Source organism: Antechinus flavipes, chromosome 1 (genome assembly GCF_016432865.1).
Source record: "Antechinus flavipes isolate AdamAnt ecotype Samford, QLD, Australia chromosome 1, AdamAnt_v2, whole genome shotgun sequence".
Lineage (NCBI taxonomy): Eukaryota > Metazoa > Chordata > Mammalia > Dasyuromorphia > Dasyuridae > Antechinus > Antechinus flavipes.
The window spans coordinates 144,305,695-144,320,287 of record NC_067398.1 but is presented as its reverse complement, the minus strand read 5'-3'; the positions used below and the strand labels follow the sequence as shown (position 1 = coordinate 144,320,287).

Below are 14,593 nucleotides of genomic sequence, written 5' to 3'. Positions count from 1 at the left end.
GTGGGGATCTTACATAGTTTTTTCTGTTTTGTCTATTTATTTTTTCCTAGTCCAAAATACTAGCTATTTAATGTTCTTTGGAACATGTATCCTTTATTTGAGAATACTTTGGGTCCTCTTTTTACAAGTATCATTTACTCCATAATGGAATGTAAATCCTTTATTGGTAGAGATTTTGTTAAATTATTGAGAGACAGCATTGCATAGTACATAATAAGCTAGTTAAGTCTAGAAGATCTGGATTTATGTTCTTCCTATGACATATTTAGACTATATGACCTTGAGCAAGTTACTTAATTTTCCAAGGCAATCCTCTGAGACTATAACTTGTAGAGAAGGTGTCAGCCTCCATTGGTGAGAACATTTCTTCATTCATGAAATATTGGGATTTAATTTGTTTCAGTTGTGTCTGTTTGTGACCCTAGTTGGAATTTTTTGGTAAAGATATTGTGTAATGGTTTTCCATTTCCTTCTTCAGCTCATTTTACTGATGAGGAAACTGAGGCAAATAGGGTTAAGTAACTTGCCGCATGTCATACATCTAAGTGTTTGAGTCTGGATTTAAATTTAGGTCTTCCTGATTCTAGGCCAGGAGCTCTATCCATTTCACCACCTAACTTCCTCTTCTGTACTGGAAAGTTAATGTCAATATCAATGTTCAATATACTGTACCTATATCTAGATTTCTTACCACCAACATTTATTAAACATAATCAGTAATGTTCCTATTAAAGGACCTGTCCAAAATTGACTTGAATTTTTGTGCTATTTTTAGTACTGAACTATCCTCTGAACATATTCTTATTTTTTTTTAATTGGTCATGAATGGTGTTTGAATTTAGTTCTTTTGAATTGATATGATTAATGAACTCTGGAATTATTTTGTCTTTTAAGTTATTTAAAGACAAAGCTATTCCAACTCCTAGATTAATTTACAAACTGACTTTAAAAGGCAGGCAGCATGGTATAGTGGGAAGAACACACTCCAGTTCTGAAGTCAGAGGATATGGGTTCAAATCTCATTTCTGATGATTACAATCTAGATAATCTTGGGAAAAGTTGTTTCTGGGGCTCAATTCTGTGATTTATGAAATGGGAAGGTTGGATTAGATGGCCATCTGAGAGGTCTCTTCCAGCTCTAGACCTATGATTCTTATAATTTCTTTGGCTGAGAGAACTTTTTTTATAGGAACTCTTTCTTTCAATACAGATCTCAATTAGCTTATGACTGACAAGATCCAAGTCTTAAGGAATTGCACATTGTTGTGCTTAATAAATATATATTGAGGATGTATTTTACATATGTCTTGAATATTATTAATATCAATTATAGTCATAATACAATTATACCTAATCATTTAAATAACTATTTAATGAGGTGTTTATAATTATAAATATTAATAATAATTATTAAATTATATATTGGGCCTACAAAAAGAACTTTCAGATAATTTATCCTTTTTCTGATAAAGAAATCAATTTCCATTGAGCCTTTTTTCCTTCAAGACTCATCCAAGATCTCATACAAATAGTGTAGTCCAGAATTGATTTCCATCTTAAATTTATGATGTACTTTTAAAAAAATACAGATTATGTACAATCCTCTTTTTGGTACATAGAAATGTTTTTGTTTCTAGATGTTTCTTAAGTTCAGAATGGAAAAAAGAAAATCAAATTTTAAAAATTGAACCTTCTTTTACATATTATAAAATTTTGGGGAATAAAGTTTATAGCTGTTCTCAAGTTTAAGAAATCTTCAAGCTGCTGGAACAAAGCTTCTTTTACATAGTAACATGCAACCTAATTTTAAAGATTAAGTAGAAAACTTTTAGAAGCTTCCAGATCCACGCTGACATAGCAAACTCACAACCTTGCAGGGGAAAAAAAAAAAAACAAAAACAAAAAAACACTGCAATTCAGGGGTAAGAAAACTAAGAGGAAACTGTAGCAGAAGGAGTTGGCAGAGCCTACTGTGACTTCAGACTTGCTTTTGAGTTCCCTGCATACCAGGGGACATGTCAGCCATTGAAATTGTTCAAGGGGGCAGCTAGCCAAGGAGAATTTTTCCTGAGGAAACGGGTCTGATTTTTTAACCCAGTTCATGAAATAGAATTTAGGCTACAGTTATATTTCTCAACTGTATCTATTTCATTTTACTTTCATTTAAGAAATGTTTATTAAGTACCTGCCATTTGCAACACAGTATACTAGACTCAAAAGAGAAGAAGCCAGTGCAAATGGGAGCAGCACCCCACCCCCACTTGAGGCATTTATAATCTAATAGGAGGAAGAGAATATTCATACAAGGTGAAATGTGCAAATATAATTCCAAGCAATCCTTGGTAGGAATTCATAGGGAGAAATCACTGTTGCTCTGCTACCTTCTTCTACCCTATCTTGTTTCTATTTATTGTTAAAGGTTTTAAAAATATTCTTACGAGTTCCAAGTCATCTTTATAGTTGTTTGTCATATATAAAAAGTCATTGCCAATGACTAGAAGACTATATGACCTTAGTAATTGTTCAAGGGGGACAAGAAGTCCATGGTACAATGCCTTAGTAACTATGTTATAGCTTTCCAATAAATATTAAATCAAATTTCAAAAAAAAAATTCAGCCTTTTTTTTTTTTTTTTTTAGAAAAATGCTATCTAATCTATATACTAACACTACTTTACAAGAGGCTTTTAAGGCCATAAAGTGAGGAACAACCATATATCTGAATCCTTAATACCAGATTAAGTTACTTAAGCCTAATCTTTAAATCCATATTTCAGAAAAATGTATTTGTTGTCATTGTTCAGTCATTTCAGTCGTGTCTGACTCTTCATGATCTTATTTGGGGTTTTCTGGTCAAACATACTAGAGTGGTTTGCCTTTCCTTCTCCAGCTCATTTGACTTAAACAAGGTTAAATGGCTTGCCCAGAGTCACACAGATAATATCTGAAGTCAAATTTGAACTCAGGAAGGTCAGATTTGAACTTCTAATTCCAGACTCATCACTCTTATCCACTGAATTACTTAAGAAATTGAGTCTTTCTGATTACAGGCCCAGGGCTCTATTCACTAGCTGCCTCAGCTCTTGATTTATTTGATATCAGGGTGAGTTGTTTAGTAATTTTTCAGCCATGTCCAATTCATCACATCTCATTTGGGGATTTCCTTGGCACAGATATTGGAGTGCCTTATCCTTTCCTTCTTCAGCTCATTTTACACATGAGGAAACTAAGGCAAATAGGATTAAGTGACATGCCCAGTCACACAGCTAGTAAGAATCTGAAGCCAAATTTGAACTCGGGGGATGAATCTTCATGACTTCAGGCCCAGAAGTATCAACTGTGTTACTTAGCTGCCCAAAGATATATGTTTATAAATATTAAAATATAAAGCAGATATTACTCCACTCATATTCTTAAGTATTAAATGTGTACATATGCATATAGAAAAGATTTTCATCCACAACTCACACATCATTAAGTAGCCCTTCTGTGCATAGGAATAAAATTTCAACAGATAGGGGGATAGAATCTGGCCCCTAATTTCATTGGTATAAGGAACTTCCAGGCAAGGGAATTCCTTCTACCAATGAAGGTTTACTGCTTCTTTGTACCTTTGAGTTTCTTTAATTTTTTTTTTTTTTGCAAGGCAATTGGGGTTAATTAAGCTAAAATGTGTTAAGTATTTGAGGTCAGATTTGAACTCACTATCTCCTGACCAACACCAGTGTTCTATTCAAAGCACCCTCTAGCTGCCACACCTTTGAATTTCCTAAAGTAGAATTACTGTAACATATCCCTGAGCAACGTGCAAACCACAATACTTAAATTGAATCCAATTAAAATGTAATTGTGAATTCTCAATAAAGAAGTAAAATCTTACCTAAAAAATGTAAAGGTAAAAATTTTAACAAAATAAACAAAGATACAGTAACACATATGATAACATTACATTTTTATACTGAATCAATGGTATGGACTGCAGGGATCTTTGGTTTCTATGAGTTTGACAGTACAGTCTTAAAGCACTGAGAGTGTAATTTATTTGCCCAGCATCCCATATAGCCAATATTTCTGGCTTCAAAGCCAACTCTTGATTTGTTTTTGTTCAATTGTTTCAGTCATGTCTGAGTTTTCATGACTCTTCTTGGGATTTTCTTGTCAAATATACTGGAGTGCTTTGCTATATTTCTTTCTGCACTCATTTGATAGATGGAGAAAACTGAGTTAAACAGAGTTGAATGACTTGCCCAAGATGACACAGCTAATGTCTGAGACCAGATTTAAGAGGAGTCTCTCTGAGGGCTCTGTGTAATATGACATCACCTAGCGGGCTTAGGTGATTTACTAGGATATTGATTTACTATGTAGATAATTCAAGTTAACAGTGCAAGAAAAGATTTGAGAGGAATTAAGAATTATTTTACATTTTACTTTGTGCCCATTGATTCTTAAAATCTTATTCTTTATTGCTTTTGAAAAAGAGTTAATAAAAATGTTAAGAATTTAGATCTGGAAAGGACTTTAGAGGCCCTTTGGGCCATCACCCACTTTAAAGTTTGAAGAAACAGAAACTCCTGAAAGTTATCAGCACTTAAAGTCAGAGCTGGAAGGGACTTTAGAGACCATTTATTTTAATTTTCTAAAGACAACAACTTTGTTGATATAATACACTATATTCTGGATTCCCTTAAATCAATGGCTTCTACTTTGTAAAGTTTCTGTCATACTTGCTTATTTTTTTGCATTCATGCATTTTTGAAGTAACTATATCACTGGACCTGGAGTCAGGAAAACTTGAGTTCAAATCCAGCTTTAGATACCAGCTAAGTGACCCTGAGCAAGTGATTTGATCTTTGTCTACTTCAATTGCTTCATCTGCAAAATAGGGATGTGATAATAGCACCTAACACCCTGCCCTGGGATTATAAAAAATAATATTTGTAAAACACTTTGGAAACCTCACAGAACTATATGAATTATTTTCTTGGCATCTTTGTTTGGTCTTCCACATAGAGTTCTTTCAAATACTTTGTTCATAGGTTTCAGTGCCATTCAAGGCAACAATATTTAAATATTTTCAACTTGTGGTTCTAACCTTCTTTACTCAGAATGAAATTGTCCAACTTGGAACAGATTTTTTAATGCATTCCAGCCCAGTGGATATTTATCCTGACTGCCTGTTGAACTTCCTTATACAATAATATTAGCATGGTTTTCCTCTTTGTTTTCCTTTATTTAAAAGAGTATATGCTTAATAGATATTTGTAGGTAAGTTTGAAATTTACTTTGCATATGTCCAAATCAAAAGAAAGAGAAAGAATGGCAAGAATTGCCCTGCTCTCCAGGTAATAAAACATTTTGTGTTGTATATCTACAAAATCTAATGCATTTGTAGATTTAAATACTTTGGGAGCCCTGTTGTCAGAGAAAGAAAAACAACTTCAGAGAAAAATAGTCTTTTATCAGGAAAACCTTGCAAAACCAAGTATAACAAACTTAAACCTAAACTATTAAAGATAAGATTAAGTGTCATATCTTAAAGTTCTCTAAAACAATTTACTGCTTTCCTGGCATATTTGCTTAAATTTATTTTCCAGAAGATTGTGCAAATTGCAAATAATAAAAGTTTGACCAATTATAGTAGTATGGGTTTCATATATGATAAAATCTCATTTTAGGCATCTGTCAATAGACATTAAAATACTTTAAAGAGAATATTATCCTTAATGGGGAGTAACCATTTACTTTGGTACTCTCTGAAATAGCTTCTGATTTTTTAGGTCATTGATACTAGAATCTATACTTTAGAACCCTTTCCTTGGTGAAAATATCAGAATTTCATGATTTAATAGATAGTTATAATGATGGCCCCATGCTAATGACCAAAAAAATATTTTTTCATCACAGAATCATGAGGCTCAAATGAGGATCTAAAATGTGTTAAGTATGGAAGACCTTTGGTGAACTGCCATAAACACTCAAAAATGGACTATATCTTATAGCTCTCCAGAAAAAAATTTTCAACTCTTCAGTATATCTGTTAAAATTTATGTTTTATAAGGTTAAGAAAAATGTGAATAATAAAAAGTTTAAAATTACAATAATCAGGATTCCATACATAATAAAACTTCATTAATTCTGACTCCAGTGGGAACTCTGGGGGCACAGAGTCTTGCCAAAATTGAATTTGATCATGCTTATAAAGAAAGAGTTTGCTAAAAGCAAATTGTATCAACAAGATTAGAGGAGGGAAATGCAATTGCTTGAGAGAATAAATTATTTTAGGCACTCCCTTGGTGCTTTGTGAGCATGTGTTTTGTGTATAATTATTATGCTGATTATAAATCTTATATATTCATCTGATCTCTTTGAAATAACATTTTATTGATCCACTTGGACTTCTTGTATATATTTAGAAGTAATTGTCTATTTCTATGTTGATCACTAAACTACTGTGTTAGAAAACCAAATGGGGCAATATGGTAAAGAAAATTTTGCATTGGGATGCACAAAGACTTGGATTAAAATTCCATGGTTGGCACTGATTGGCAGTGTGATCTTGGGCAAATCACCTAATCAATCAATGCCCAGAGAATTCCTTAGAACTGATTTCCTAAATCATAGACAGTTAGTTGACAAGGGAGTTCTCAACAAGGACTCATATCATATGTGAGGTATTGCTTCACAAAAGTCTTATTCCATCCTTAGAGGGAACCTGGAACCTTGATCATTCTTTCACATAGTTTGACAGTTCCTATCAAGCTTTTGGAAAGTCTTTAGGTATAAATCTGCTATCTAAGTTCTAAATTGCAAGAGGTTTAGCACCAAAAATTGCCCAATAGTTGATAACATTTTGTGGCCGCTAAAGGTCATATAGATAATGTAGTCTTTTTTCTGAATGTCATCTGAGTATCTCATTAGCATATTAAATTCATTAAGTTTAATATGAAACTTTTTGTCTTTTCCTATAAAACTTTTCCTTATCACATTTCCTTATTTCTAATGAAGGCATCATTATCCTTCTACTTTCAGATTTGCATCCTTATAGTTATCCTTAATTTTCTTTCCTTTCACTAATCATATCCAATCAATTACTAATTCTTATGGATGCTATTTCTATATTTCTGAAATTGTTTCTGACCTTTCTTGTCTCTCTCCTTGACTATTGCAAAAATAATTTGCATTTGCTTCTTGCTTCCAACCAGTTAATTTTATATTCAATTCCCAAAATAACCATTCTAAAATACAGGCCTGACCACAGTATACTTCTGCCTAAAAAATCTTTAGGGGCACTCTATTGCTTTGAAAATAAAACACAAGCTCCTTAATCTAACATTTAAGGTCCTTTTCTATCTTATTTCCATGTAAGTCCCTCTCAGGCATTCTACATTCCATTCAAAATGTTCTTCTTGAAATTTCCAGAATTCTGAATTCCATTTCATAAGCTCTTTACCTTTATACAATCCATTCCCCCTATGCCTGGCTTGTATTTCCTTCTCATCTTTGCATCTCAAAACAGGATATTTTAACCGAGGTTAAATGAACTTGCTTTTAAAAATATTTTGTTAACTATTTCAGCATAGTTGGTTTTCTTTGTAATCAGTCCTATGTTTTACATTTTATCATTTAAAAATATTACTTTGAGAAGATATTCATAAGTCTTTTCCAGACTCAAAGGAGTCCATGATACAAAAATGCTTAGTAAATCTTGTCTTAGAATTTTTTACTTCCTTTAAGGTTTTGCTCAGGCACCACTTCTTACAGAAAGTCTTTTCTGATTGCCCCTCAATTTTTGGCATTCTCTCTTTTTTCAAATATCTTGAAGCTGCTGCTTTGTTTACTACTTGCCTCCTCCATTACAAAATAAGCTCGTTGAGGACAGGGACATTTTTTTTTTGGTTTTGTTTTTGTTTTCATATATCTATAACATAACTCAGTGCTTCCACAAAGAAGCTACTAATCTATATTATTGGAAAAATAATGCAGTGATAAAAATACAGATCTTGGAATTATTAGAAGGCTTAAAATTTTATTTTCTTTAAAATTTTGTAATTTAAAATTTTTTTAGTTTCAATTGAGTTTCTCCAGTAAATCAGAAGCTTTGGGGATTTATTGTATTAATGAATTAAAAGAGCACCATTTTTTGGAAAAAGCAAAATGCTTTTATTATTATTTTTTAAAGCACCAAAACTAATATCTTCTCTTACAACCATGAAAAATATGTTACCTATTGTGTCTTTGGTGGAAGTAGAAACCTTTTGTAATGTTTGCCTGTCAGTACTACAAATCACTGTACTACTTTAAGAATATTTTGAAAAGTATTGTGGGTAGAATACGTTTTTTAAAAAGCATGTTCTAACATAAAACCATTATAAATGAATACATGTTGTATTTGAAACAAATAACCATTTGAAGCCACAGCCATTTTACACCTCATATAAACAAATTATATTGGCTAAAGTCATGGATTTTGCCAATTTTGGTAATTGTTCATATATTTTTTCCTAATTTGTTAAGTCTGTTGTTTCAGTAAACTTGAGTTCTCATATGATATTTTCTTCCAATTAAAAATCAAGGAATAATAACACGAAAAATCTTCAATCATATATATTTATCTCTTAGACAACCAGTGACAATGCTGAATTTTTGCAGGTGGTTTGGGAACATTCCATGCCTTATTGAATACAGCTGTCCATGTAGTCATGTACACCTACTATGGATTGTGTGCACTGGGACCAGCCTACCAGAAATATTTGTGGTGGAAAAAATATTTGACAACACTACAGCTTGTGAGTAATTCATCCCTTCCTCCCCCCACAGTGGATTTTAAGGCCAATAAGTGGAAATCAGTCCATTTCTATGTAAATTATATTCCCAACTAAATAGTCCACAAGGCAAACAAATAACATCATCATTGTACAGTGTGTAGTTAATCTTTTTGATATAATTTTAGTTTTACCACTAATCTAGCTGAAAACAATTGAGTATATGTATAAAATAGTAAGTACTAATTATAAAATCTTAAACCAGAATAACGTGTGTACTATCCCAGCTGTTTCCTTTAATTAAATCAAATAGGTATATTTGAATAATTAACATGAATCAGCCTAATGGGATCTATTATGACTATCTCAACTGAAAGAGAAAAGAGTCTCTTTCTTGGTTTAAACATTCTATAGGTTATCCCACAATATTGAATGAATTATTTAAAAATTACTAACTCTTCTTCCTCCTCCTCTGCACCATTCCCAACCTTAATATGTAGAAATTCCCATATTTCTTTAACATGAGAGAATTATTGTCAGAACCAAAAACCAAAATTCAGAATGTGATAAATCAATATGCTTTTAAAAATTGTTTTCCAATCACAATTCATAATTACCCTCTAATCAAATGAGTAGTCATATATCTAAAATACATGCCTAAAAATCTACTTAGCAGGAATACCTCTCCAACATGTAAGTTTAAATTCTGAATTATATACATTTCTACAAAAAATATGACATGTAGCTATAAGACTTAAGCAGAATATTAGCTTAAATGTTTTTGTATCAGCAACTCACTGTGTCCAGCAAAATGACTTCACATTTTACCAAAGCTAAAGAAGAAAGAATTGATTTAGGGTTGTGTAGCTAGATCTGGCATTTAAAAAGGGAACTTCTAGTTATTGTTTAACAATGATTGAGTGCCCAGAAAATGCTAGGTATCCAATAAAACAAATCTGTCATATATTCTATGTATTACGATAGAAGAATTAATTTTTGATTCCAGACCTGTGCCATATCAAGATTTGAATGTGTGCTGAGAGTCTTTTTGCCTTGAGTATATCCAGAAGGAGCTACTCTCTGTTCTCTCTGTAGGAAGCCTCCTAGAGAGGCTTCATGGTTTTATAGTAAAAATACTGTAGTTGGAACCCGGAAAACTTATAGGTTCAAATGCTGCCTCTGACTTTTAACTAGCTTTGTTAACTTAGTTAACCTCTTTGAGGTTAAGTTTCCTCATCTGTAAAATGAAAAGGTTGGATTATATTGCCTCTGAAATCCCTCTTAGATCTAGATTTATGATCCTAAAATCCTATGAACTGAGACCAGTAAAAATCCTTCTTTGTCGACCATACTCTGAAAACTTAGAAGAACAGCAGGAAAAGGGAAAGTCATTTTTGCATGCAACAATGGTTCTCAAAACTCTTTTCAAACTAGTAACAATATCTTTTGAGAGGCTTATGTATGTAATTATAAGTATGAAAATGTAAATTCAGTCTTAATTCCTGAATCATACATCTCTATGTAATTGAAAGTGGACCTTCCATTTCATTTGGGACACAACTGACTAAACTTTGGGGCATGCTTTTGAAGAACTAAATTTAGTGTGTGAGAAGATAATAGGATTTTTTTTTTTTTGGATTATTTCAAAGTAAGGGATGCTCAGCTCATTTTGCAAAGAGAACCGCTATACATTTAGATTGTTGTTGTCCAGTTGTTTATGACTCTTTGTGATCCCATTTGAGGTTTTTATGGCAGAGATGTTGGTGTGATTTTCTATTTTCTTCTCCAGTTTATTTTATAGACAAGGAAATTGAGGCAGAGTTAAGTGAATTGCCCAGTTTCACACAGCTAGGACGTGTCTGAGGTCCAATTTGAACTTATGGCCTCCTGACTCCTAGATCTACACTCATTTAGGGATACATTTAGGACGACCTAGATTCTCCAAAGAAGATCTTCTCTGTTGCTAGTGGCAATCAGTCCTGAACTTATATCCATAACAAAATAACTCTCAAGGAAGTTACTTTTTAATCAAAATTGTATGGTCCAAGGAGCAGGCAGTAGAGGTGGAAGAGAGATACAAGTTGGTTGTGCAAATAGTTAAGAATTAAACTATTAATTAATTAAAATATTTAAGTTAATTAATTACATTAAATTATTAAAATACCTGACTTTTTTTTTTGTTGTTGTTGTTGTTCTCTTCTTTAGGTTCAATTTATAATGGTGACAGTCCATATTGGACAGTCTTTCCTTGTGAAGGATTGCAAATACCAGTTTCCAATCTTCCAGTACATCATTATGTGCTATGGGTGTATCTTCCTGATTTTGTTTGCCCATTTTTGGTATCGTGCTTACACTAAGGGCAAAGGCTGCCCAAAACTGTGAAAAATGGAGTCTGCAAAAGCAAGAATAATTGAAATCTCATGTTGTTGACACAGATACTTCAGACTGTTATCCTATATTCCTAGACAATCAGAACATATTTAGATGTGCAGTACATTTTGTATATTTTTCTTCAAAACCAAGAGCTTGTATTTTTATGATAAGTTATTTGGGTTTCTGATATTTGAGAGGGAGGGTTATATGCAGATTAGAAATGAATCTTCAGGGGCAGCTAGGTGGCACAGTGGATAGACACCAGCCCTGAAGTTAGGAGGACCTGAGTTCAAATATGGCCTCAGACACTTAACACTTCCTAGCTGTGTGACCCTGGGCAAGTCATTCAACCCTAATTGCCTAAGCAAAAAAAAAAAAAAAAAAAAAGAAAGAAAGAAAGAAAAAATAAAAATAAATGAATCTTCAGGGTTGTTTTTGTTTTTTTATTTTTTTTGCATTTTCCATTGCTATACAGAATCTAAAGGTCTTGCTCGATACATTACAATGTATCAATCATTACAATGATACAAGGCAGTTAAGATATAATACTCTTCAAAGAAGTTCAACATGCATGAAAAATATCTCATATTTTGAGCACTGAAAAGAGGTGAAACTAGTAGCTTAAATATTGTTGAAGGTTTATTTTAACTCCAGTTAAAATCTTCATCACTTCACTTCAGTGGTGAAGATAAGCAACTTTTTTGGAGTCTGTCATGTTAAATATAATTTAGAGGTAATTTGTAATCAGTGGGACTTTTAGATAGCAGTTGTAGTTTCTACTGGCAAACTTTCCTACTAGAACAATAAGAAAAAGTTTATAGGAACTGATAGGCTAATTAAAAACAACTCATTACAGTTATTTTATCCCTGGGTAGAGGTGAATTTGTCAAGAAAAAAAATTAATTTGAAGTTCAGCTTTGATCCTCCTTTTGAGTATTTTTATTGAATCTTTTGTGCTTTAGCATGTCTCAGCTAATACTCCTTATCTTTTCACAAATATGACCTATAGCTTAAAAGAAATTACCTTTTGTTATTGGGCTAACAGATTTGGTGCTCACAGTGATTTTAGGCTGCCGTCATATCCACTATTCAGATATCTTTTAGAGATAGCTTTTGAAGCAAATGAATGCAAATAAAAGGGAAGGTGTTTAAAAGTAAGTATACCTGTTTATGTATTGTTTTTTTTTTTAAATTAAAGCAATCAGAGAAAAATGATTATGGAATCATTCAAATGCTTGTACCACAGAATAATTAATTGTCCCTCTCAAAAAAAAAAAAAAGTATCCTCTTTAGAGGATAGTTTTTGTGGCTTTTAGCTTTAATCTTCTTTGAGATTTCTATAGTGTTATGGCACTTTAAAAAAAAAAGTTTTGAAGAGTTGACATTCACCTTGAATGTTATCTGTCTCTTTAAAAGGTCCCCTTTCACTTACATGAGTTGATACAAAGTGAAATGTATGATCCAAGATAACTCTGAAGGACTTATGATGAAAAATACTATCCATCCTCAAAGAAAGAACTGATGGTGTCTGAATACATATGGAAACATAATGTTTTAACTTTATTTTTCTTTAGGTTTGGTTTTTTGTTTTTTGGTCTATTTTCTTTCACAACATGACTAATGTGAAATGTTGTGCATGACTACATAAGTCTAACCTATATCGAATTATTTGCATTTTCAATGTGGAAGTTGGGTGAGGAAGAGAAAGAAGAAAAAAGAGAATTTGGAATTCACAGTTTTAAAAATAAATGTTAAAAATTATTTTTACCTATAACTGGACAAAAATAAAACACGAAATAATTTTTTAAAAGGTTCCCTTTCTAAAAATGCTAATTTTTGCAAATTCAAGATAATGTTAGATAATCAGAATTCATTTTTAAACCATAGATATACTTGGGTCAAGAATGAGTTGAAATCAGAAAATTCTGAATTTTTCTAGACTTAACACTAAACTTTGAATAATAATTTTAGATGTCAAACTGATTTTGGCCACTAAATAGATATGCTACCTATCTAATATTTGACCTACAATCTAGTGGATTGTGTCAGACTAACTAGATTGTATTTTTTCTGCATATCTGTTACTCCATGACTTAAAGTCCATTCTTTGCTATGGCCTTATGCCTTTATTCTTGCCAAATTCTCAATTTCCTTTGTTTCAAAATTATGTACAAGAATATGATTCACTTACCATACAAAATTTAGAGGGTATGGATATGACAGATTAAGAAGAAAGAAGAGCTTACCTTGAGGAGCATAGGAAAAAATATAGGGATCAAAGAACCAATCCCTCTCCAGTCATCTCAATATCAATGGTATACCACAGCAAGTCTTATAGAATGCTATGTACCTGAGTGTTATATAACTATTTTTTTCAGTTAGATGGAGGTTGGTAGTAAATTATAATAATAGAATGCTGTGGTCTTCGCTCTCAGAGATCCTAAAGTTCTAAATTGTGAAAAGCAAAGATCTTAAGGAAGACAAAAGTGAAAGAGAAAAGAAAATATTGCTTTTCTCAGATCTTGTCTCCAGTAACTAACTACTTTCTCTTCAATTTGCCTGCTTTGTTTTCTCTATAAGATATTTATAAGCATGTACCTTTGGTTGAGAAGAAGAAAGGAAACAGTTTTTACTCTGATTAGAAACAGATTCAAAATCAAATGAAGAGGAAATTGGGAAATAGAGATTTTCAAATATCGAAAAAATCATAGATTACATCTTCCATTAAACAAGAGGATCACTAATTCACTATGAATATTGCTAGATGAGAAACTAGTCAAGACTTAGACTGGTAAGGATAGGCTCCAAATCTCTTGAATGATATAAAGATGTTCTATCTAGTAGGATGTCTGACTTTTCAGTATTTCATTATGTTTGGTTTTAAACAAACTTATTTGTGAGTTTGTCAGCTACAAGGTTTTACTTAGAATTTGTGAATCCTGGAAGGGACTAAATGTATAATGGATTTCTAAATGCACAAATTACTAAATATTATGGAACTTTATTTATCATTTTATGGTTTTGTTGTATTTTAATTCAATGGATTATATTATTTGCTTCAGGAAATTCTATTTCTTCCCTCATACTTTGTTTCCATTGACTCTTTCAAGATTGTAAAATACTCTATGAATAATATAAGCATAAAATTTGGAACTCTGTATATTGTAATAAATTTGAGATATTATATCACTTTTTTCTGTGCTTTTTTTTCTTGCTCTTTATTTAACTTGTACTCATTTTAAGGGGAGAATATCAAATATTCATTCAGCACCATATAACAAATATTTGATAAGCATCTATCGTGCTTTAAAAATTTAAAAAAATCCATTGTATATAAATGACTACATTTTGTGGGGGATAATAGTTAAGACAAGAATCCTGCCTTCTAGGAGCTTATTGTGTTGTAGAAGAATGATACCACATACATACAAATAGTTCATTTTTAAAAAAAAATAG

The 14,593-nt window shown here is 32.0% G+C and overlaps 1 protein-coding gene across 1 annotated transcript in view; it reads left to right on the top strand.

Moving 5' to 3' along the window:
• The window catches only part of ELOVL7 (ELOVL fatty acid elongase 7), a 114,528-nt gene extending 100,202 nt beyond the window's left edge, over positions 1–14,326 (top strand). The window contains exons 7-8 of the mRNA XM_051991064.1: positions 8,652–8,788; positions 10,970–14,326. Of these exons, the coding sequence (XP_051847024.1) occupies positions 8,652–8,788; positions 10,970–11,146 (314 nt within the window). The 3' untranslated portion in view covers positions 11,147–14,326. The remainder of the gene's footprint in view (positions 1–8,651; positions 8,789–10,969) is intronic.
• The last annotated feature ends 267 nt before the right edge of the window (positions 14,327–14,593 follow it).